We start from the raw sequence: 24,177 nt of genomic DNA, 5'->3' as shown, positions 1-24,177 counted from the left end.
AATAAGTATTTTAAAATGAATATATAGCTAATTATATTTATATAATTTTGGCCAATTCAAGTAATTGGAAAACTAAAAAATCTAATATGAATTGACCAACTAATTATATATATATATATAGAGAGAGAGAGAGAGAATTTGAATTGGCAAATTCATATTATATAATTTGAATCTATAGAGTTATTGGAAGATAGTATAAAAAAAAAAATCATTGATCGTGAATCACACTTTTCACATGATTTTTTTAATATATCTATAATTCTTTTGCTTTGAACTTTTGTTGTGTTTCATGATTTTTATGTAATGAATTTAATAGAAAAAGTTTCACATAAATCAATTGATAAATTATTTAAAATTATGTGTTAAAATCGAAGATAATTATTGGTTCAGAAGGAAAAAATCAATCCAAATTTAGAAGATAAATAACTAAATTAAATATTTTAAATGATAAATAAATAAAAAAATAGGTGAAGATATGAAAACTAAACAAATTGTAATATATACTGTCAATTTCAAAATTAGATAGCATGCATTTTTAAATTTAGATAACACATAATATATACATATATATGTCACATTGTCTAATAATCAACACAAAATAAACTATAATAGAAAATATATTCATTTTTAAAGTGTTTTATTTTATTATATAAAAATAATTTAAAAGGTATATTCTTAAAATTTTGAGTAAACAGCAAAAAAAAAAAATACACGAACTAAATTGGTATGATGTATCAAAATTCAAATTTATGAATATTACATATATCAATATGAACAATTTTAATATTAATAACTAGATAATTTAGAATAGATCAAATTAAAGTAAAAGCGTTGAAGGTAAGTTTGAAACCCCACCCTATACACCAACAAAATACCAACCACCGAGCCAATAAATTATTTTCTTGTATTATTAAAAATACGTTTAAATTGAAAACTGAAAAAAAAATTAAATTGAAATGACAATAACTTAAATAAATGTTTTAAGCATGAACTACAGGGTATAAAACAAAAGAAATTATATAACGTGAGTGTATATTTATAGTATTTCTTCAATAAAAAGAAACTTCATTTATATGGTTTATAAACAATGGGATACGCCTTGAAGTCTTCAATTAATTCATTCTGTGTTTTCCAGTTTCCTAGGAGATGTGGTCCTGCTGATAGACAATTAATGAATCTGTATCTCTTGGTGGGACTTTTGTTGGTCCTTTCTGCCTGCCACTTGATTATTTTTCTCGAAATCATAGTAGTAGTATTTGTTTTTCAATTTATGTATTTTTGAAAAGAAAAGAAAAATCAAAATCCGCATGAAAGAAACATAAGGTGGGGTTCAACAAAAGATCTTGGCAATTAATAACAAGTTTTTGACCATAAAAAACAATTACTCACATGGGATTCATCAGAATCTGGTATGGCCCACAAGCCACGATTTCGAGGTGTGTGTATGCATGAAATCCCTCACTGAATGCCACGCGTCGCGAGGCTCTGTACAACTAGTTTGTTGTTACTTACCACTACAACTCCTATCTATCTCACCGGTGAGTCACTGTATCTTTCTCTCTCAGTTGTTCAAACCCACGTCACCATCGGATCCTGATTTCTCGTTTACGCTCAAGACTAGCCCCCTCACACGCACACTACTACTGCAGTATATATAGTATTCACCTTCCCTTCACTTGTTTACATCATCTTAAGCTGCTTCTAGGAGAAGAAGTAATTAAAGCATGGCAACAGTGTCTTATGCGGTGTCAGGAAGCGCGTGCCAGAGCCACCGTGGCGCGTCGAGAACAGAGGCCAAAGTGAATTATTCGGCTCAGGTAAGTCTCAACTGCCAGGGATTGAGATCCTTGAACAAGCTGCACGTGCGAACCACCCGTGCGGCCAAAACCAAAACCTTGCTGTCTGCGAAAAGTAACAAGAGTGGGCGTGAGGGAGTTTTGGGGAGGATTGAGTGTGGGATGAACTTGATCTTTGTGGGGACTGAGGTGGCACCTTGGAGCAAAACTGGGGGGCTTGGTGATGTTCTTGGAGGACTTCCACCAGCTTTGGCTGTAAGTGGATTCAATATTCTCTTACCTGTTATTACTTTCATCCTCATGTTACCATTTATCCCCTTTTCTTTTCACGTTTTCTCCGATTATTCTTCAACTATCATTAAACCCATTACAGCTTCGGTTAAATTGCAAAATAATACCAACCAATATTCATCAAATTGCTAAGAAATAAATTTATATCCCACAAGAGCATCAGTTGAATTCGATTTTCACTCCTAATGTGAATATTTTATGAGTTTAACTCAATTTACCTAAATTTTTATTGTAAAAAAGTGCACAAAAATATATATCCACCTATCACAATTAAAATCATCACTAAAATAAGTCCAAATAACATACAGGATCTGATGATAAAAATATAAAAAATACTAATATATGAATTCCGCATCATAAATTTTATAATAAATATTTTTGTCATTTTTACTCTCTTTCGATTGCATTACATTTTTGTGTTGACCAAACATTTTTCTTAAAAAAAATACAAGAAAGTTTGGTGTATCACTGTCATACAGAGGAACGAATCACATAAAGTTTGATTTATTTATTTTTTAAAGTAAAAAAGTGCGATTTATTTTTATTGTTATTATTATAAATATAAAATAGATGTTTTCTTCTTCTTCTTATCTGACCCCTGTTTTGTGCTAATTAATATAGGGAAATGGACACCGTGTCATGACAGTGTCACCGCGTTACGACCAATACAAGGATGCATGGGACACTAGTGTGACGGTGGAGGTAACTGTTTGGTTCTCATCATGTATCGGTATAAATCTAGGTAATTCTTAGTAAATGATTTAACTGTTTCGTTTTTTTATTCTTTTCTTTTTTGTGTTGGTAGGTCAAAATTGGAGATAGAATAGAAACTGTCCGTTTCTTTCACTGCTATAAGCGAGGAGTGGATCGTGTTTTTGTGGACCACCCATGTTTCCTTGAGAAGGTTATATACTTTTGTTGGCATCAACCATTTCACACAATGGAATATTTATAGGACAGAAGACTGACTGTGACACCTTGAAGTTAATAAATTGACATTTTTCTTGCATTTTGATTTAAAAGGTATGGGGCAAGACTGGGTCAAAACTCTATGGCCCTAGTGCTGGAGTAGATTATGAAGACAACCAACTTAGATTCAGCTTGTTATGCCAGGTAGCTTATTGTCTTAAATTTTTTTTCCCTCCCTAACTGCTAATCATAAGCAATTGTCTCGATAATTGCTCAAATTTCCATGTCCTCTGAATCATAACTATCCATACCCTGTTTGTTTAATTGATTTAATTTCTCAACCAAATTGTAACCAAAAAACTTTCTCAAAGATATGGCCACGGTTCTTAAGACATGTATTTCAGGACATTGCTGACTACATTTATGTTAGCTGGGATTTGAATGACTTTAATGTTTGTTGAGAGTACTCATTTGGTACTAGTATTTGATAACTGAAAATTACAACACATTTATATTGATTGACTCTGGAAATGACATTATCAATATGTTGAGCAACTTTCAGGCAGCACTTGAGGCACCAAGGGTTTTGAACTTAAACAGCAGCAAATATTTCTCAGGACCATATGGTATGGCTCTCTGGTTTATTCCTTGATCTTTAATTTCGGTTTAGAAAAAACTTTAAATTTAGTTTACAAGCTTTTTCTGTCTTCCCGCAGGCGAAGATGTAATTTTTATTGCCAATGATTGGCACACTGCCCTTCTTCCATGCTACTTGAAATCAATGTACCAGACCAAGGGGATTTACAAAAACGCAAAGGTGAGGATTTATTTACTTTATGCATGTTTGTCTTCATCAGTCATTCATTCTAGGGAAACTGACTTTCCTTTTGACCCATCATGGCAGGTTGCATATTGTATTCATAACATAGCCTACCAGGGTAGGCATTCCTTTGCAGACTTCTCTCTTCTCAATTTACCTAACAAATTCAAGAGCTCTTTTGACTTTACTGATGGGTATGACACCATTATCTGTTCAAAAATAACTTATAACATGTTTGTGGTTTATTAGTTTATACACTTGACTTTTATATATTCAACCATGTAAATATTTCTCATGTTTCGTTTTCAGGCATGTTAAGCCTGTCAAGGGAAGGAAACTTAACTGGATGAAGGCTGCAATATTAGAATCAGACCGAGTACTCACTGTAAGTCCATACTATGCCCAGGAACTTGTTACCGGAGAGGAAAGAGGTGTAGAACTGGACAACGTAATTCGTTCACGTGGCATCACTGGTATCGTGAATGGCATGGATAATAGGGAGTGGAGTCCAAAAACTGATAAGTTCATTGATCTACACTATGATGCAACAACTGTAAGTAGTATCTTTCCTGTTATTAAATATGGTTTACTCATTGATATTGAGTTATGGACCATAGAAATTAGCGCATGCTCATCAAAACTGTCATTATTAGGTCACCGAAGCAAAATCACTGCTGAAAGAGGCACTTCAAGCAGAGGTTGGCTTGCCTGTTGACAGGAATATCCCTCTGATAGGTTTCATTGGTAGGCTTGAAGAGCAGAAAGGTTCAGATATTCTTGTGGAAGCTATTCCAAAGTTCATTGACCAGAATGTTCAGATTATGATTCTTGTAAGTGTCTTGATTCTATTGTTGGTATCTTGTTAATCCATATTACTGATTCTGCTACCAGATCAAAGTTATGCTGATGGTTCATATCCTTTTTTCTTCAGGGAACAGGTAAAAAGATAATGGAGAAGCAAATTGAGCAACTAGAGAAAATCTATCCTGACAAGGCCAGAGGAGTAGCAAAATTTAACGGTCCCTTGGCTCACAAGATTATTGCTGGAGCTGACTTTATAGTGATCCCAAGTAGATTTGAACCCTGTGGTCTTGTTCAGTTGCATGCCATGCCATATGGAACGGTATAGACTATGCCCTTCTTTTTCTCTATTTCCTTCTCATCTACACCTTGGTGTTCCCTTACAACATTATTTTTACTCTTTAAACATTAAATGTCTGTGAAAGGTGCCCATTGTTTCCTCCACTGGTGGACTTGTTGACACCGTTCAAGAAGGGTATACTGGATTCCACATGGGAGCATTCAACGTTGAAGTAAGTAGAGTAGAAACATAGCCTTGCATAATTTTGATAGAGGAGTGAATCGGAAAGATTATAAGTAGTGTTTTTCTGTAGTGTGAAGCTGTTGATCCAGTTGATGTGGAAAAGTTAGCAACTACTGTAAAGAGAGCCCTTGGAACCTATGGTACCCCAGCCATGACACAGATGATCCAGAACTGCATGTCCCAAGACTTTTCATGGAAGGTAAGCATGCAATTTGCTGCTGTGTGAAACGTTTGTTTTGCTCACGACTGACCCATGAGTAAAACAACTAAAGTTTGAGCTTTAGGCTACCAACAAAAAGCTATTTTGCCTTCAGTTTTTTAGAGTAAAAAAGGATTTTTCTTTAGGCCTCACTTTCTGTTGGGTCGGTGCTGATTTTGCTTATAACTCACTGCAACAGAAAATGTTATACTTTATACCTCTAAGGCATGAGCCATGGAGGGAAATGCAGTTTATCTCATCATTGGGGTGATTCTGATGCAGGGACCAGCCAAACATTGGGAAAAGGTGCTGTTGAGCCTAGAGGTTGCTGGCAGTGAACCTGGAATTGATGGTGATGAGATTGCTCCTCTTGCAAAGGAAAACGTTGCCACTCCTTGAGCATCATCATTGATAACCTGGTTTTGAATATGGTCAATTGGTCATCGTGGTCAAGAACACTTGCCAGCATCTGATTGTAGACACCTACGCATAATTGGATTAATAAGTTCTAACGAGGGAATGGAACTTCAATTTCAAGCAAAGTATAAAGCTAATTTTCATAAGCAAGGTCTTGCAATCAGTGAAATTTGAAGCATCTTAGTTGCAAAATACATCATAAATGAATAAATGTCAATCTAAATGTATGCTTCCAAATCATAAGGGGCATGGCATATTTTTTATTTTCTTATGTTATTGGCATTAGGCTCGCTCTTTATGTACTCTGGAAAAAGTTTTAAAGATGTACACCATTTCGTGAGTTCAGCCTAGTGCAAATCAAATAAGTTGTATGCAAGCATCGAGATTTAACATATTTATATGGATGCTGATTTCCTTGCAGTTTATTTTAGGATGCCCCCTAAAGAATTTGACCATAAATTTTAACCGGTAATATACTTTGGAAGTCAAGTAGTGTAAAAATATTTTTATGAATAAACAAATTTTATTTTAAGCCTTTAATTTTATCATTTTATACAACAAAGAAATGTACCCAAAAAATACACCAAAGGATGATTTAATTTTGATATCTCTTTTATAATTCAGGAACCAGAAAGTAATGTCCTTTATATATTTTGAAAGACTAAAAATAAAATTATCCCCAAAAAATGGTATACGCTTTGAGAAACAAATTTTAAATATGTGGTAAGTTTATTAATTTAAAAAAATCTTTTTTTTTTAATTTACAGAACAAAAAATAACTATTTTTCAAATTTAATAAAACATCTGAGTTAACAATGTTGTGTGATTTATATAACCAAACCATCTTAGCCAGAAGGATAAGACTTTATCAATATTGTTGATTTAATTAAACAAGCATATTACAAAGTGCAGTAGTTATCATCTATATAATGAAGGGGGGATATTATATGAAACATTGTAAAGTGTAAAGTGTAAACTCATAGTGGTGCCTGCAAAAAGAAAAATAAAAAATTGACACGTTAAAGTTAAATGTTTTATTACAAAAATACAAAATAGAAATTGGAAGGATGAAGATCCTCTCGGTTAATATATACTTATGGTTGGAGCAAGGGTCTTGGTTTTCGGATGAATCAGAAAGGACATGAAAGGTGTCTCTTCCGTTAGATTAATGAGCGGCAGTCAAACGGAAAGAAAGTTCACAATGCATCCTTCTGAAAATTCCGAAATCAGTTTATAAACTTTTAATGTTTGACAGCTACAAAGCATGTGATGTGAGTCCAACAAAATGAACTACAGTTTTCCTAATTTTCAACATTAATCTGGGCAAACAAGGCAAAATAAATTATAAAAGCATATCAATTAAAGGAATTCTCCTCCTCCCTCTGCTTTTTTTTTTTTCTTAAGTCCATATTCCTATAGCATGTGGGATATTGTCCACTCATAAATTGAATGGGTTTTGTTGCTTTATATTTATCTATTAATAAAAAAAAAATTAGAGTCAGATTGACTAGATGCAGAGCCATTAAAAATGGCAGATAGAATCTTTGATAATACACTGTTGCACTGAACTATTTATTTCTACTATCTTTGGACTAAAATTTCAATCAAATAACAACGTAGAATCTTTGATGAAGTGGCCTAATAACTTTAAATCTGACAACGTGTTAAATTTCTTCCTAAAATAATTATGCGTTAAAATTTGGCCCCCTACCCATTTTTTCCTGGTTCGTCCCTGCCTGTGTAGTTCCGATTGCCAGATTTGATCATTATATAATACTAGTAAGACTAGAGTAATAATGGGAAAATAATGAACCATTATAAAAGATATGATATTTCCTATGTACTTTATCTAATTTATTCTCCCTTTATATTTTTTTTTATCATACGCTGATTTTTCTTTCTTTATCACTTTTCTATATTGTAAAATATTTTGATTCGTTGATTTCTTTTGTGCAATAGCAGACAAATAAGCGAAGGTTTTTTTTTTGTTTTCTAATAATAAAAAGGAGTGTTAATCAAGCTTCGTAGTTGTAAAGGCATGCATCCAAAATGAAATGTTGATCATGTGAATGTGAAAGTAAACTAATCAGGGAACAATTGCTTGGTTCCGTCTACATTATCCACCGTTCTCACAAATCAAATCAGTGTGAGCTTATCCTGAATTTACTATTCATTTATATGATTTTAGTATACTCGTGTATGTCAAACAATTAAAAAGTTAAGACCTAACTTACAAGTCACATAACATTTTTACTATCCTGTTTTTTTATAACAGCTTGCTTGACGAAAGGTTTGTGCTTGAAATTGAAGTTTAGGGAAATCGTTAATGTTACAATTTCATTTGAATCAAAATATATATGGATTAAATATTCCTTTTTGATGAAATTCAATTGGCTTCTAAAAAAAACTTTAAATTAAATATTTAAAAAATATTAAATATTCAAATTAAAAATATTGTCTATTAATTTTAACTTTGAATCGTAATATGTAATAATGTTATTAATTTATTTGAATCAATATATACCAATCATAATTAGATTAACTAAATCTAATTATATATTTTCTGAATTAAAAGGATTAAAGTAACAATAGAAAATTTTAACTGTAGAGAGAATAATGAATGAGATATTATTTGACATCTATCAAGAGAGAAAATAATAGAGTATGATGTATGAGTTATTATAAAATTTAGTGGTATTATTTTAAATTTTTATGGATAAAAAAATAGTTAAATTTATTTATGCAACAAAATCTTATATAAATTTATAATACGTATATATTTGTATTATTAAATCAAAATAAAACTTATAAGATCTCTTAATTTAAATATAGTATAAATTTGAATATAAATATATACTAGAGTAATCAATTAATCTGAATATAAATAATATTGTATTATTATCCACTAGAATATTCAAATTTTGTTTGATTACGTAATTAAATATATCATGATTAAATAAGTTATTTTATTTATTATTTTGATCACTTGTTAATTGATTTCCGTAATTATAAAAAAAAAAGAATTATAGAAAATCAAATAAATTAATTGTCATAATATATTAAATCAAAATTTATATAAGATTCAATCAAGTTAATTGATTGATTTAATCAAACACTATATTCATTATAATCCTTTTAATAATTTTAATTTTGTATTTTGTGAATAAAAAATAAAAAAAATTCTATAATGTTTTAATAATATAATTAATAATTGATAACTGATCATGTGTATATCCTTTTTAACCCAAAAAATAAGATGGGCAGCAAATACTATTCCAACCCATTGGCGTATGGTATGGCCGCCAATAAAACATCCTGCACAGACTGAATAATTGTAAAATAATGATACTTTTACGCTTTATTTTTTAAAAAAGGAAAAGAATGATATTTGATCTTAATTATCTTGCATTATCAGTTTAAAAATTAGGCAAAATTGTAAAATTGGTTCCCACTTTATCTCGAATTACAGATTTGGTCCTCCTATAATTTAATTCACAAATTTGGTCCCCACATTTATAAATCCTTATAAAATTGATCCTGGATGCCCGATTTGGACGTTGACCGTTAACCTTAGACATTGACGGTCACGTGTCAATGTCACGTGTGACTGTCACGTGTCAACGTCTGAGTGGTTCCCTGTAAATGCTTCATTTTTTTAGGTAAAATTGTACTTTTGGTCCCCCAATTTTACTCCCATTTCGATTTTGATCCCCCTATAGTTTAATTCACACATTTAGTTCCCCAATTTTATAAATCCCTTTATAAATTGTTCCTACAAAATTGGTGTTTTGAATGGTTTAGCCAATGGTGTTAGAGACATGGTAGGTCTTGATAAATCTCGTACTTATTTTTCATCGTAAGTTTTTTACTCACTTGAAATTCAGAGAAAAATAACTTTTTGTCTCTCTTCCACTTTCGGGTTGTGTTCAACTTGGAAAAGTGACGCATAAATTTTCAGATCTCTTACTTTAACAGGTTTTGTAATAACCCCCTATTTTTTATTTTTTTTTGCTCCCCCATGTGGTATTATGTGTATACGACTGGTTAAGTGACCTATGTATGACAATTGTATTTTTGTTTGAAATTTGAAATACAACTTCTCCAGTAATAAAATTTGGTTGATTTTATAAAGGGATTTATAAAACTGGGGACCAAATGTGCGAATTAAACTGTGGACCACTCAGACGTTGACATGTGGCAGTCAACGTCCAAATCGGATTTTCAGTGACTAATTATGCATGGATTGATAAAAGTGGGAGACCAAATTTGTGAATTAAATTATAGGGAGACCAAATCCAAAATTGGAGATAAATTGGAGAACCAAAAATACAATTTTACCTAAAAATTATCAACTAATTAAAAATTATTTATAAAATATTTTTTTTTATAAAAGTGAATAATTCATTATATATGTTAATATTTGATTGAGTCATAGTAAAAAAAAACTCAATATTTAAATTAAATTTATAATATTTTTTCTCATAAACAAAAAAAAAACGTATAAAAATATTAAAGTGTAAGAATGAGAACAGACCTGATACTTTAAAGAGTCACGGCACGGGTTTATACATATCATCACGCACGAATGCAGACTGAATTAAGGGCGTGAATGGAATGGACCCGATAAATTTTGAATTGAATCACAAATCAATTTACTAGTATTTTTTTATGAAATTTAATCCATTGAATTTTATTTTCATCATTAAATGAATTTGTTGAGTTTAATTATGCATAGATTAAATGGGCAATAAATAAAGGGATTGAATTCGTTTCTTTCCTCTCTTTTTTTTTATGACAATTTTCTTCACTATGATAAAAGTAAGCAAACCATGAAGAAGCATCTCATTCGTCTTGTTTGTAAATTATGGAATTTTATTGCGGCATCTTTCCCATTCTTTTCGAGCGAATATTTTCTTCTATATATTATTTCCTATCTAAAATAAAAATATCTATTATCTCCCATGTCTGCATCCAAAGATCCATGGAGCACCATTGGCGCTTCTTCATAATGCTCTTCATTAGCGGTAATTAAGCCAATTTTATTTTAATTTTACTCGCTCTTGCGGAATTGAAATTGGCAATGTCGTAAATTGTAATGCAGTTGTAGCTGTTGTCGCAAGGAGCGTTGCGTCTTTCGGAAGAAACTAGGGTCAAATAGCGAACAATCTCCCCTCGCAAGACGACGCGTTGCGTTGGTGAAATCCATGGGAGCAACGAAGGTGAAGCTCTACGACGCAGATGTGAAATTAATGGTAGGCCTGGGAAACGAGTACTTTTCTAGAATGAAAGATCCAAAGCAAGCCCAGGCATGGATCAAATCCAACCTCCAAGCCTACCCCTCCAGTAACCTCCACTACGATAACATGCTTTTTGCGCAGATCGATGCTGTGTATTCCGCGTTGGACTCGTTGGCTTTCCAAGGGGCATCTGGACGAAGCCGGTGCGAAACTCGAGAACGCCAAGAGCTATAACGGGAATCTTATTAAGATGGTTATGAACAGCACGAAGCAGAATCCAAAGGAAGACACCGGGGCATGGCAATGGGGAGAAGAGCAAAGGCAGAATTAGAACGGAGTAAAGGTAAACCCCACAACACAAGCTACATTATTAATACTAATTATTTATTTTTCACTTTGATTGTTCTTTACTATTGGAATTATTGTGACCTTTGTCATAAAGTGCCATATATCAAACGTCACCATCGTTCGTATCCATTCAAATTTTGAAATTTGCCTGTTAAGGGATAGTTACATTTGGATGCAAGCAACAAATTTGCAGCTTTTGATCGTTTAATCCCTGTGATTGGCCAACTCGATTTGTCTAATAAGTGTCTGTTTGAGTGAGAGTAAAATTGAATTTGTGAAAAAATTGGCAATTTATACTCCATAAAGTAGCTGGTACGTAGCAATAATTGGGTACCCCTAACCCTAATAATCATCAAGATTGGGTTAGGTTAGCATTGACGAACGACCATCTTAAGTAATTTGTTGCATGGTTTGTCACAAGTAGTATCATTATTTATTAGCACCGTTGTGGGGACAAAACGACACGTCTGAAAAAGGTAGCCATTAGCAAACAGACAGCATCACGCACTTTTTTTGTTGGCAGCATAAAGAATGTTAACCCTTTTGCTCTGATTCTTTTAATCTTGAAGGCAGTACACGTCGTCTTTGCAGTGCGATGTCGCTTACTTGCTGGTCTAGGAAGTAAAGGTAGTTGTTTGTGGACTTGAGGAGCTTTTGTCACTCCCCACCCCCGGGACTATCTATGTATTACAGGAATAGATACATTGATTGGTATTTTTATCAGACATTATTTCATAATAATGTGATACGGTCACATTTTGCTTTTGCAGTATTCATTTCTCATACGCAAGGCTCCTGCATCTTCTGAACGTAATCTTTTAACAGCTATTGAGGGAAATAGAAGGTAAACGCCTAACGTTCATAGGAGTTACAAAACACGTAGTGGGCTGCCAGCCTGACACTAGATTGGGAAATTGAAATTATTGTCGAAATTCTGGACCACGGAAGTTTCTCTATACAAGATGAACTTCGTATGCTATAGATAAGAAATAATGGGAGTGAAAATAAGTACGTGAGAAAAAGAAAAGAAAAAATGTGAGAAATAAGATGAAAGTACGGGTTGTTTGATTTAAGAAAAATAAAAAGTGTGAAAATAAAATTATAAAAGTTTATTTTTAGTAAAAATGCCATTTTACCCTTACTACTTTACTACATTTGGTTTTTTCTAAGGTTTAATGATTCGTGAGGGTAAGTCTGGCAAACTTTTACAAAATAACAATTTCTCCACTTCTCCTCTAAGTTTACAGATGAACTTCAACTGCATGAGCCCCAGATGCACTGGAAATAAGAGATACTAAAGAAAAGATCATTTTTAAGTTTTAAGGTAAGATAATCATATCATTCTTATACAAGTAAATTACAATGATACCTCGAGATTTCGTATAATTTTACTCATCATTTTTTTTAAGTCATTATATTCATCTACTTTGTAAGGAGTGTTAGTGTAAAATTTAAAGACATGAAAAAATATCAATGTAAATATTTTTAAACATATAAAGAAATGTTTAGTATAATATTTTCAAACTTAAGAGTTAGTATAAAAAATCAAAAAGAATAAAGCTATGTGTAATTTGATAATAATCTTAATTTATCATTTCATTTATTTCCCACTAAAAATTGTCAAAGTATAAAAATATTAGAGATGAAAATTTTGTTCTCAACCTCCTTTTTAAGCTCTAAAATCAAATTCCCAAACATACCCAAAAAAGGCAACATGGTTGCAGCCTTGCAGGGACTTCATTTTGCCTACAGCAGAAGACGGCATAAATTTTCAGTAGGTCAAGCAAACCCTACGGAAACAACCACCGCATAAAACAGGAATCAAACACAAACTGACGCCCAATCAAGGTAGATTAACAAGAACTCCAGGGTCTCATAGTTTGCAGGCCTCGAACTAGAGGCAGAAAACAGACTGTAGGTGTTCAAAATAAAAATACGACATTTGCTCAATTTGACCTATATTACCGGACAAAAATCTGAAAAATGATCCAAAAGATCCAGGCAGCTAAGTCATACACATAACCGAAAATGCACCAGATATGAAGTAAAGACAATACAAGAGAAAGTGGGCAGTCTATTATTTTAAAAAATAAACAAATAGTCAGGTGCTAATCATCTTTTCCACATGATACTGGGTACTGGAATCCTAACAACATAATAACAGGAGGGCACGATTCCTTTCACAAACACAAGCGTCGCCCTATTAGCACGACACCAATACATACAACTGTCAAACAGCAATTATGGTGAATTCATGATGATCTGTTTTAACCTCCAATGAAATGAAATAACAGAAATATCTCAAGTTCATAGACTGCCAAAATTTCTCTATCAAAAAATGATATCATTCATGTAGTGATTAAGAACTGAAAACTACCAGAGCCTCACCTAAACATTTTTGTTTAATTGCTCTTTTCACTACCGGAACATTTTGTCTCATATTTTACCTGGCAGTCTTGCACTGCGAAGTAAAATAACTATCCAGGACAAAAGCTCCGCTTTGTGCTAACTGCTAAGCATGTAAAATAGGCATCAAGCAACAAAATGCCCCATCATGATCTATACTGTATGAACCTGAGATGTCTCCCCTTCCATCTGGCCTTTAATTCTATTTCTCTGATAAAATAACACATATGCAGCTGAAGATTTAATTTCAGCTTCAGTAACAGAAGAGACATGACTATCGTCGAAATGGAACCATTTATTTTCATCGATCAACTGTTAAAAATTCACAGAACAATTAAACCCAAGGTTTAAAACAGAAACATCTAAAACAGCATAAAGAAATCACAAATTACAAAAACAAGACTCGGCATCACAGCAGGTGCATGTTATGAACTTACCTTACAATACGCAGTGTAATGCCCACCACCTAGACCACCATAATGGTTGCTGATTGCATAAAGGTCATACACATAAGACGGTCCATCCTTGCTTTTCACATATTTAGTTAAATCCAGATTGTGAATGGGAAAATTCACAAAAGTGTCAAGTTTGTTTTTCAGGTATCTACTGTATGAGAACCGTTTCAAGTGAAAAACAAGAATCTCCGGCAATTTCCACAAGTCAAGCTTCTTTGTAGCTTGTCTGTGTTCCTTGCATCTAGGGCAGTACCTAGTTATTGAGAAATAAAAAGTAAAGCAGCAATATCTCTCAAAACACAGTAGAGTCTAGTATGAAAGTCCATTTCAAAAGCATGAAAACAATCTTACCACATGTCATCTGGTCCAAGAGGTTCTTCAGTCAAGAATGCCTCCAAGCAAGAAAACAAAGAAATAGCTTCTTGCCGGGTTTTTTTCACAGTGAATCCAGTTTTGTGAACTTCCGGGAGATCCCTCAGGTAGCTAGCATCATATAATTCATGTTCTTTGTCAGTCCAGTCAAGAAAGACTCTTACAACTTGGTTGGGTTTTATAAAAGAAGCCTTCTCAATGGGTTCACAACTCAAACAGCATTCGTTAGTTAAAACAAGTTGGAAAGATGACTCCCCACAGGATGTTCCCTCTTGTTCTTTGTTGCCAGTTGTTAAACTCTGAGATTCACTTTGAGTATTGGAGATGTTTGATTGCTCATCACTGCCAGCTGAGATGAAACCATTTTCCTTCCCATCATGAGACTTACTTGAGGAATATGCTTTTCTTAAAGGTTCCAACATTTTATGTACAGATGCCTCAATGTTGGCTCCAAATTGAGGATCTTCTACCAAATAAGTAACCAACGGGGTCCCAAAGAGCTTCCTGTCTCCAGCCTTCATACTGTCCAGTGAACATTGAGGTAATTCAAAAATCAAATCAATCAGTAATAAAGACTTTGAAGCATTATCATTTTCCAAGTCAGTGCACCAGGAACAACTGGGTGAAATCTCTACAATTGGTTGAGGAACAATGCAATGGAAGATTTCCCTACATGGTTTATTCATACCTTGAGTAGCAGGTACCAACTTGAATGGCACCTGCAAGACTCTGTAGTACTTGAAACGCCCAATAATGGAGAAAATAACCAAATCACCAGAAAAATTACAAGAAATGTTCAAATAAATATCCAAATGGTTTTGGTTTATAGAGTTACTCTATAAACCAAAACCATTTGGATATTTATTTGGCACCAAGACATGTGGCATTAATCACCATTAACAATCTCTGGATTATTCGTTCCCATTTGTAATCTGGAAGAAATTAGCAGGTAGATGAAAACTGTGACTATTAACACTGACTCTCTTGGGAAAATCCCTGTCCTGAATCCGATACTTTCAAGGGGAAAAACTATTTAACCAAAAAATTCTACAAGTTACAATAGAACTCAACTAATCAAAAGGAATACTTAGTTAAAAGGGAACCATAAGAATAAATTTATCAAAAACTTAGGTAGTGTTTGGTTAGGGAATCGCAAAAAATTAAGGAATTTAAAATGAATGGATATTCAATTGCTTCAGTTAAATTCTTTTCATTTTCAAAATATTTTGTTTGGATAAAGTAATTCAAATTCCTTCTAAAATCTTTTTTGGATAAAGTAAATTAATTTCCATCATATGTAAAATTTTAGCTTAAATATTTATTTTAGAAAAGGGTGTGGAACAAGAGAGGGGGTGGGGAAGAGGGAGGGAGAGAGATGTGTGAAAGAGAGGAAGGAGATAAAAGAAAGGAGAGGTGTGGAAGAAAGAAAGGGAGACAGATAGGTGCAAATATGCAGGAGAGGGGGGAGGGAGAAAGAAGAGCAAAAGAGACAAAAAGGAGAGGAAGGGAGGTGAATCAGAGAAAGGGGGAGAGGGGTGTGGAAGAGAGGGACAGGAAGGAAGAGGGAGAGGGAGCAAGGCAGGGAGATGTGAAAGAGAGACGGGGGAGAGGGAGAACAGAGAGGGGGAAATGGAACAACAGAGATAGAGGGAGCACCAAAACTGAGAGAGTTGATAGTGAGACTTTGAAAAAGATAAGGAATTTTCGAATTCTTTCACTTTTTTTTACATATGATATTTTAAATCCACTTAAAAGAAATTCCTCTCTCAAAACTCCACATCCAAACACATTGTTAAGGAAAAAGACCACTATAATGCATCTTACGTAGATGACAAAAACTCATAACACAACCATGACTTTTTAGAGCATTGTGCCCTTTTAGTGTATACAGTATATCACACAGCATTCACCAAAAGAGGTCAACTTACTTATCCAGCCATCGATGCATTATTTCAACTTTTGTTTTCCTGGCTCCACTTTTGACTCGATAGGCCACAATATGCTCATCGTCCTTTATTGAATTCAATGGTTCCATCGGATTCTCTAGATATCGATAAATTTTATGCTCATAAACCTAAGGGAGACATATAAACCATCAACCACCAAAATCAAATTCAAGAAGAAGCAACTTTTATAAGAAGCACTTACCTCTGCAAGCAAAAGCATTTCATCACTCTTCAAGCAGCATGCAATGCCTAATGCTTGGCAAAGATCTCTACAGCTACCATGCTTCAGAACTGTCACGGTGTATGGCATGGGAAGACCACTCCCATCACAATAAAAGACAGTTATTGTCATTGTGCGAGTGACAGTGGAAGGCAGTGGTAATGATAAGTACATGAATGGATCGAAAGTAATTGAAATTTTGCCACATACTGGACAAACCAATGTTGACTTGTATTGACCCTGGGGATTTTATTGCAGAAAAATCAAAATGCCGTGCTTAGTAAAGATAACCAGAATGAACTTGAAAGTTGAAAGTCCATCTTGTCAAGCTTTTAAAGAAAATCAAGTTAAAAAATTTAGAGAAATCAGAGAAGGATTATTGGAGAAAGTTGAAAGTCCATCTTCTCAATGGGTTCACAACTCAAACAGCTTTCATAACTATAGGTTCTTCTCTTTCTTTTCTTCTCTTTTCCCATTTTTTTGTGCCAAAAGGGGGGAGGGGAGCATAGAAACAATAAGGCAGAAATTTTAGTTATTCAGCTTACCAATGGCAGATCAATTATAATTCATGGCTTCATGCAATAAGTGTCTATGACACAACATGTACATATTCTCACCTGGCATACATCAACAATCAATGAATCATTCCGAGCCATATGATTTTTCCAACACTCAGATGCAACTTCCTCATCTGGCCTACCATCCGAGTCCTTCATTTCAATGTAAGGCTTTTGTTTCACACGATTCAAATCTTCATGCAATCCATCCAATAAAAAGGCAAGCAATTCCTAAAAAAACAAATACATTACTCCAAGAACAGACAACACTCATAAAAGGACTTAAGTTCAATGACTTCTAAAATTTAGTGGTGAAGGTCAATTTTAAAATAACAAAAATCTGTCACTGAGAAATTCAAGCAATAATCAAATTTTCTCTAGTCCAATTTTAACGCAGACCAAACTCTCATTGATAGGACTACGATTGCTACATCTGCAAATGTAAGTTAAGCAAAGGCAAAAGATAGATTACATAAGAAAACAAAATTAACTGAGTTACTCTCAAATTCAATGATCAACTAAGGGTTGAAACAGATGTAACCAAAGATGGTGTACTGACAGAGACAATGAATGCTGAATAAAAGGCATTTCATATTACAGGAAAATCAGCGGAAGAAACCCTAAAGTTGTCTAGATGTTGCACAAGGAGATAATGTTCTGGTATTAAGTAATAATAACAGCACTTGAGTTTATTAACTTGACAATAATTTCAAAATTAGGAACTTTGACAATTTTCATAAACTAACCTGAGAATCATGCTGGTTATAACCACTGAATTGTGGAGCAAATCGGGCCAATTTGCTCTTGAATGCACGGGGTGCAATAGCAGTTCGCCCTGAAGACCACAATTTCCTCAACAAGTCACCAAATGCAAGTGCTAACTCACCCTGCATATCAGACACTAGTTACAATTTCAAAATTAATTTAAATTGCCTTCAAAGTAAAGCAATCATGGTACGCCATTTTATAAACTGTTGAACACTAGAAAAAATACATATAAGCCAATGGAAATGGTCACGTACACACATTCCTAAAGGATTGTCCATGTTGATTTCATCACTGTAATCTTGTAAGAAATATTCAGAAAGTGGTGGAGTGTGGACTAAACATTGAATAGAACTGTTCATGAAGCAGGTATTCCCCAAGTTCTGCAGCCCTGCCAAACCACCCCTTTCACCTTTATAGACATCATATCTATCATCCATATTGGTCAACGATGAACTTACAGAACTTCCCTGATACAAACTAAAACTAGACCCAGTCGAGTGACCATTTGACATGGTAGGTCCCCCAGCAATGGACATAGATGACCTTGAAGGTTCTAATGGCACCAAAGCTAATTCATTTCCCATTGAATCCATGCCAGAATGAGAAGAGCCATCTCTATCAAGTGATACTTCTAGAAGAATCTGTGAGCAAGAGATGAATCAGGAGCAACAATATAGAAGAATCAATACCAAGCAAAAAGCTAGGATGTCTTAGTATCTAAACATAAATTTAGAAGAAAGCCAAAAGAATATTCAGTTCATATCTCTACTTAAATATAGCCAAATTACCATATATTGGATGTATGTTCCTTGTAATGGAAAACCACATTTATAGCACTTCATAATACCCACTTTGTAGGCAAAAGAAGAAATTATTAAAGCTTTGGAGTTCTATTTCCAGCTTGAAATCAATTACAATTAAAGGCCTATACAACTCAAGATTACTCACATCTTGGTCCATTATCAAGTTTGCATCCTCTAATGTCTTCGGGTCTGAGACTGTCAGCAATGATTGTTTGTTCAAATTGAAGTAATCCCAAATACAGGCCTAATTGACAACCAACAAAAAAGGAAAAGGACAGAAGGAGAAGTGTAAGATTTTATAATAAAAAAAAAAGAAAAAAAAAATAAAATAAGGAGGCTAAAAAAGACCAGCACCTTGTTTTGTTCTACTCCTTTAATTTTGCACACCAGCTCATGAAGTTCACCAATGGTCGCCTAAAATATATTACAGGAACAGAAAGACAAGAATGTTACAACCAAACATAGCCCTAATCCAGATTAGAAGCACAATGTGTCAAGACACCAGCATAAGCATGTATATGTTATCATTTAATTGTATGGTATGCACTTACAATTTTAAAATTTTTATGGGCATTCCTCAACTAAACAGAAAAACATATCAGTCTTACATTTCTCCTATTCCAAGTGAAATCCCATTTTTGATGACCTTATTTAAACATAAAATTACAGGAAATAAAAATTGATTATTTTAAAAATGCATACAAATAAATGAACTAGCACCCTTTCTAAACATTGGCCTTACTGCAAAGCTAACTAGAACAAAAGAGTCTGCAACAAAATCAATCGGTACCTTTCTGCTTAATTTTACAATTGACTGCCTCTTATCTCTCGCATCAGTCACCTTTAGACTAAGTGGGTAAACCTCAACATTGTATTGCTTATGTTCATGACCCTGAGAAATTAACTTCCTTGGTAAAGCAGGTCCACCTTTGTACCTAGACAATTGAGACACAAATCTATTTACACACAACACAAATCAAACATTTTTTCCATGCCCAAAATGCCAAGAGGTTTCCATATATCATGCTTAGGTTAGCTTCAAATTTTTAATATTAAACCTAGACTTGTAAAAAAATCAACAAAAACAAGAGTATACTGCCTATGAGGATTCAGGGGAAATTTTTTTAAGTTAAACATGTTTTGGCTCTTCTTTCACTATGTTCCAAAACCCTGTTCATATAAACTACTAGAAAATTTCTTCATGAAACATAATTTGTGGTACTAAATCTGGGTTCTCAAATTATCCGTTGCATAAAAGATGGTTTTATGCCTCTTTCTTCAAAGAATACAAGATCAAAATAATTTATGCATTCTGGCTCTTCTTGTAGCTACAAATCACAAGATCATTAATTTTTTCCAAATTATAAAGCAACATATTTATATAATAAATTTACCATTCCAACAGCCTTTCCCACACTTTTTCAGGAACTAAAACATAGTCTGTACCCTCTTCCAACATTCGATGAATATCTAAATTATTGTTGTCACAGCTATTTCCCTTAGAAATAATGTCAGAATTATCAATAGGCCCAGGTCTATCTGCAATCTTTGGGTGAGTCATGTTGGCATTATGGCCATCAGAAGATTGCTTGTCGACTGAAAGCATACCAACACAAGGCCCAACATAACTCTGCCACCTTGAAAACCACCTGCATGGGGTAGCAAAAAAACATGATTAAAAATAGATACATGAGAAAAGTAATACACTATAGGGTGCATTTAGATAAGCTTGTGGCAAAAAGCACTACTATCATATAGTTTTTTTTTCATTACTTTTTTCAGAATCTACTCATTCTAGCTTATGAGAAAAGAACTAAGAACATGTCTGGTTGAGATTTTTTGGGGAGATATAATCACTTATTTTTCAAAAGTTCTCTAAACTGGCAAAAATAAGTTGAATCAAACATGCAATAAAACTGTTTTTTTATAGTTTTTAGCTTCTTTTTTCAAAATAATAAAACTAATTATCTTTTATTTTTTTTAGACATTCTTAATTAAAAAATTAAGAAGAAAAAAAACAAATAAATGAGCTCATAAAACCACAGTTGAAAGTTTGTTGTTCAAATTTATGGCAAGATCAGGATGCAATACAAAAATGCACAGATATGCATTAATACTTTAACATAACAATCCGTAAACATATTATGTATAAGGAAAAACATCATGTGATTTATGAAGGATGGTAGTAGTCAATCCCAGACAGCAGGATAACTATAAATGCTCAAATATTAAAAAATTGCCAAAAATTATATATTTACCATCATTAATAATTAAAATGCAGATACACAATCAGCATCAAACTAAGTCATAATTAACAAGTCAATAACAAGATAAGGCTGAAGCTGAGGAGCTGTGTTGGGCTGGTTGTGACTGAGACGATGCCATCACTCCACCAAAGGGGTCGGAATTAATAATTAATGGCAAAAAGAGACAGTACTAAGGACGGAATCATGGAAGAAGTTGCAGCAAAACAAGGAGCAGACCTGCAAGTATGAACTATGAGCAGAGTCTGGAAAAAAAAGCAGACTCATCCGAGGTTACGGGGCAGCCAGAAAACATGTTGGGGCTGCTGGAAAAGCAAGAACTTAGCCAGGAAATGCATCACCTGCCATACAGAGTAGCAACCTAACATGCCATTCTTTGAAGAATGAAGGATTTGGAATGAACCCTGATTCATTTTGAGGGTGGGGGCAGGGGCATAAATGTCAAATACCATCTTAAAAATCTGAGAACTTGCAAACAAAGAGGGGACAAAACAAGGATTGAGTAAGATTTGTTGACCATAGTGGCTGCAATTTGTCCACTATTAGCCTTTAATTCAGGCCGCTGCCTCTGCTCCACAATTGTAACACAATGCCCCTTTTGCCACAGCCAGGCCATATGACAATTGACACATCGCTATAACCTGCTATTAACTATTCTACAAAGGATCCAATACACAACAATAATAATAAGATGGTGATTACTCTTGTACCCATTCTTTTTTCTCAAAGGATTTGGCACCATTGTGATTTGTCAAACATTTATTGCTTGTTGGTCATATTCAATCAAACTTCAAACATTTATGATAATACCCGCCAGAGTAGTTAATACCATGTGATAGAGACACTATTGCACCATCACATCACATTGCAGGGTCACACCACTCTCTTCTCTGTTGCATCACCCCTGGCCATCACAACTAGAGCAGCGCAATTCACGGCCAAGATCATGCCATTTTGCAGGCGTCATGGGAGCGACTGGGTTAGACGCATCTGAATACCTCCGAGCCGTAGCTCTGTTCTGACTTCTGCACACCTCTTTTCTAGCCAATCTTCGGCATCCCGCATCTGTTACAATCTCTGGCCAATCTCCAGACTTGAAACAACAATGTCCAGCAGCTGTTACAATCTCTGCTCAATATACCGCCTTGATCATTAATGAGGATTTAGGGCTCAAAATAGCAGCCATCCTGCTATAACGTTTTTCTGGGACTACCACTGTGTGCCACTATTTGAGATTGACTACTAATGATACCAGCAATAATCAACAAATATTTGACAACTCATCTCAGCTCTCAGGTGTCATAACGCTACCCTTACAAACCCCATAGCAACTCCCTAATAAGATTTTCAAAAGAGCAACCCTAGCAGATTTTTTTAAGGAGGGTGAATCCAAAAGAATAGATACATCGGAGCAAACATACAATCATATACATGTCTAGGCACAAGCACAACACACGATGATCCATTCACTCCATGATAGAGACACAAATTAATTGACTACATAAAAAGTCCAAAAGACCAAGGGGCGCAGGCGCCAATCATCATAGATTTTAACACGATAATTATATCCGAAACCATGACGCACAACATAGCATAGCATAGATTCGTTAAAATTAAAACAACAAAAATAAAAGAAATAAGATTCAGACCTGTTAGAAATAACGTAATATAAGTTGCCTTCTTTCAAATTAAGCTCCGACTCCTTGATCAACTCCGACACGATCCGGTTTTCCTCCTCCGGCGGAAGCAGTATGCAACTGGCCACATTATCCATCGGAAAAACTGAATCGGCGATTGTCATGGTGGATTGTATTTGTATCGACGCGACGAACAATAAAGATCTCGAATAAAGCCCTAAATCGTGGATATTAAGTAAGCGATAATGCTCAAACAAGCGTTAAATGGAACAGCGGGAATCAAACAGAAAGCCATGTGAAGAAGAAAAGGAAGAAGGTGATTGAAGCACGGCAAGTACCTGAATTGAACAGATCGAGTGGATGAACAGTGACAGGGAAACCAAACGAAAGAGATGTGTAAAAAGGCTAATAAGGCACGATACAGTATATTCGAAGAACCATAGATTGCAGGGAGTGCGACAAGGACAGGGAAGGTAATGTGCAATGTAAACCAAAAATGAATTTTTATGATCCCATTCACTGCACAGACCTTTACCGTCTTTTCAACGGCTGCTTCTCGCTTTTATATTCAAGTTTAATTCTCTCACCCATGTAGAAATTTTCCTCTGCCATGGTATCGTTTTAAAAAGCTTTTACTAAGATGATTTGCGAATTTCTGGTTTGGGTAAATTAATAATGTTTTTAATTAATTGTTGATTTAATGTTATCGATTCTATCAAACTTGTAATCTCCAAGCGCCTGTCTTGGTTTCTAACTTAATTTAGCATGAGAATCAACTAGAATGGCTCAAAAAGTAATAAGTGATGTGATGGAAAAAAAGAATGAGTGTGCATATTTATAATGTTTGTATAAATCAAATTGTTTGGTTAGAGTCGAAGAAAAATATTAGAATTTATCCATAATAAAAAATATGTAGTAATTTAAAGGAGTATATTTAATCAAAATTATTAGAATTTTTGAAGGAGAATAACTAAATTTAGTGGATTTTTTTAAAAATAGATTTTAAGTGATTTTTTAATAGGATGTACCACATCCTTTAAATAATTTGGCACAAACCATTGAGATGTTATTAGACTCTCTTTTTTCTCTCTCGTTACACATTATTAATTAATTTTTTATTGCAGGCTGTATAAATTTTCAAGTGAACCAATGGACTCTTTTCAAATGCAACTCAGTTTACACTAAGCTCGAGCCATTCAAAGCATATACATGGGTTAAGGCTTTGTGATGTGATGTTAACTGACTTTGTTACAACGCTCAACATAGGATCTCTAAAGATGGGATTTTAACCCCTTCACAGTGATGCTAGGGCAACCGTGCCGATGATAAGCACATGAACCCCAAGACTAGACATGTTCTTAATTTATTTATTCTTGTTATGTACCGTAATATTCATATTTATAAATGA

General features: G+C 34.0%; 2 protein-coding genes and 1 long non-coding RNA gene across 4 annotated transcripts; 2 read left to right on the top strand and 1 right to left on the bottom strand.

Moving 5' to 3' along the window:
* Window positions 1-1,490: 1,490 nt before the first annotated feature.
* On the top strand, window positions 1,491-6,132 carry LOC100787590 (granule-bound starch synthase 1, chloroplastic/amyloplastic). Its single transcript, XM_003556383.5, has 13 exons — window positions 1,491-2,051; window positions 2,709-2,789; window positions 2,893-2,991; window positions 3,111-3,200; window positions 3,559-3,622; window positions 3,713-3,813; window positions 3,901-4,010; window positions 4,126-4,369; window positions 4,470-4,646; window positions 4,748-4,939; window positions 5,043-5,129; window positions 5,211-5,339; window positions 5,622-6,132. Exons 1-13 carry the CDS (start codon window positions 1,725-1,727, stop codon window positions 5,736-5,738), a joined length of 1,818 nt encoding a protein of 605 aa, XP_003556431.1. The 5' UTR covers window positions 1,491-1,724; the 3' UTR covers window positions 5,739-6,132.
* Window positions 6,133-10,524: 4,392 nt separating this feature from the next.
* Window positions 10,525-12,788, top strand: LOC102668581 (uncharacterized). 2 transcript variants are annotated; one of them, XR_005890348.1, is made up of 4 exons: window positions 10,525-10,780; window positions 10,858-11,336; window positions 11,911-11,968; window positions 12,112-12,788. It is a non-coding gene; the product is annotated as an uncharacterized lncRNA (long non-coding RNA). The 2 variants fall into 2 exon arrangements; XR_420412.4 differs by lacking the exon at window positions 12,112-12,788 and having other exon boundaries at window positions 10,529-10,780; window positions 11,911-12,105.
* A 607-nt stretch (window positions 12,789-13,395) lies between these two features.
* LOC100786678 (ubiquitin carboxyl-terminal hydrolase 9) lies at window positions 13,396-23,374 on the bottom strand. Its single transcript, XM_003556381.5, has 14 exons — window positions 23,108-23,374; window positions 22,782-22,986; window positions 20,263-20,517; window positions 19,659-19,803; window positions 19,223-19,282; window positions 19,014-19,112; window positions 18,320-18,706; window positions 18,044-18,184; window positions 17,358-17,528; window positions 16,723-16,980; window positions 16,503-16,648; window positions 14,554-15,096; window positions 14,185-14,455; window positions 13,396-14,059 (listed from the first exon to the last, which is right to left on the bottom strand). The coding sequence occupies exons 2-14, from the start codon at window positions 22,931-22,933 to the stop codon at window positions 13,901-13,903; spliced, it is 2,787 nt and encodes a 928-aa protein (XP_003556429.1). The 5' UTR covers window positions 22,934-22,986; window positions 23,108-23,374; the 3' UTR covers window positions 13,396-13,900.
* Window positions 23,375-24,177: the final 803 nt, after the last annotated feature.

This window comes from Glycine max, chromosome 20, assembly GCF_000004515.6.
Source record: "Glycine max cultivar Williams 82 chromosome 20, Glycine_max_v4.0, whole genome shotgun sequence".
NCBI classification, from domain to species: Eukaryota; Viridiplantae; Streptophyta; class Magnoliopsida; order Fabales; family Fabaceae; genus Glycine; species Glycine max.
The sequence above is the reverse complement of the archived record's forward strand: the minus strand, read 5'-3'. Positions and strand labels throughout refer to the sequence as shown.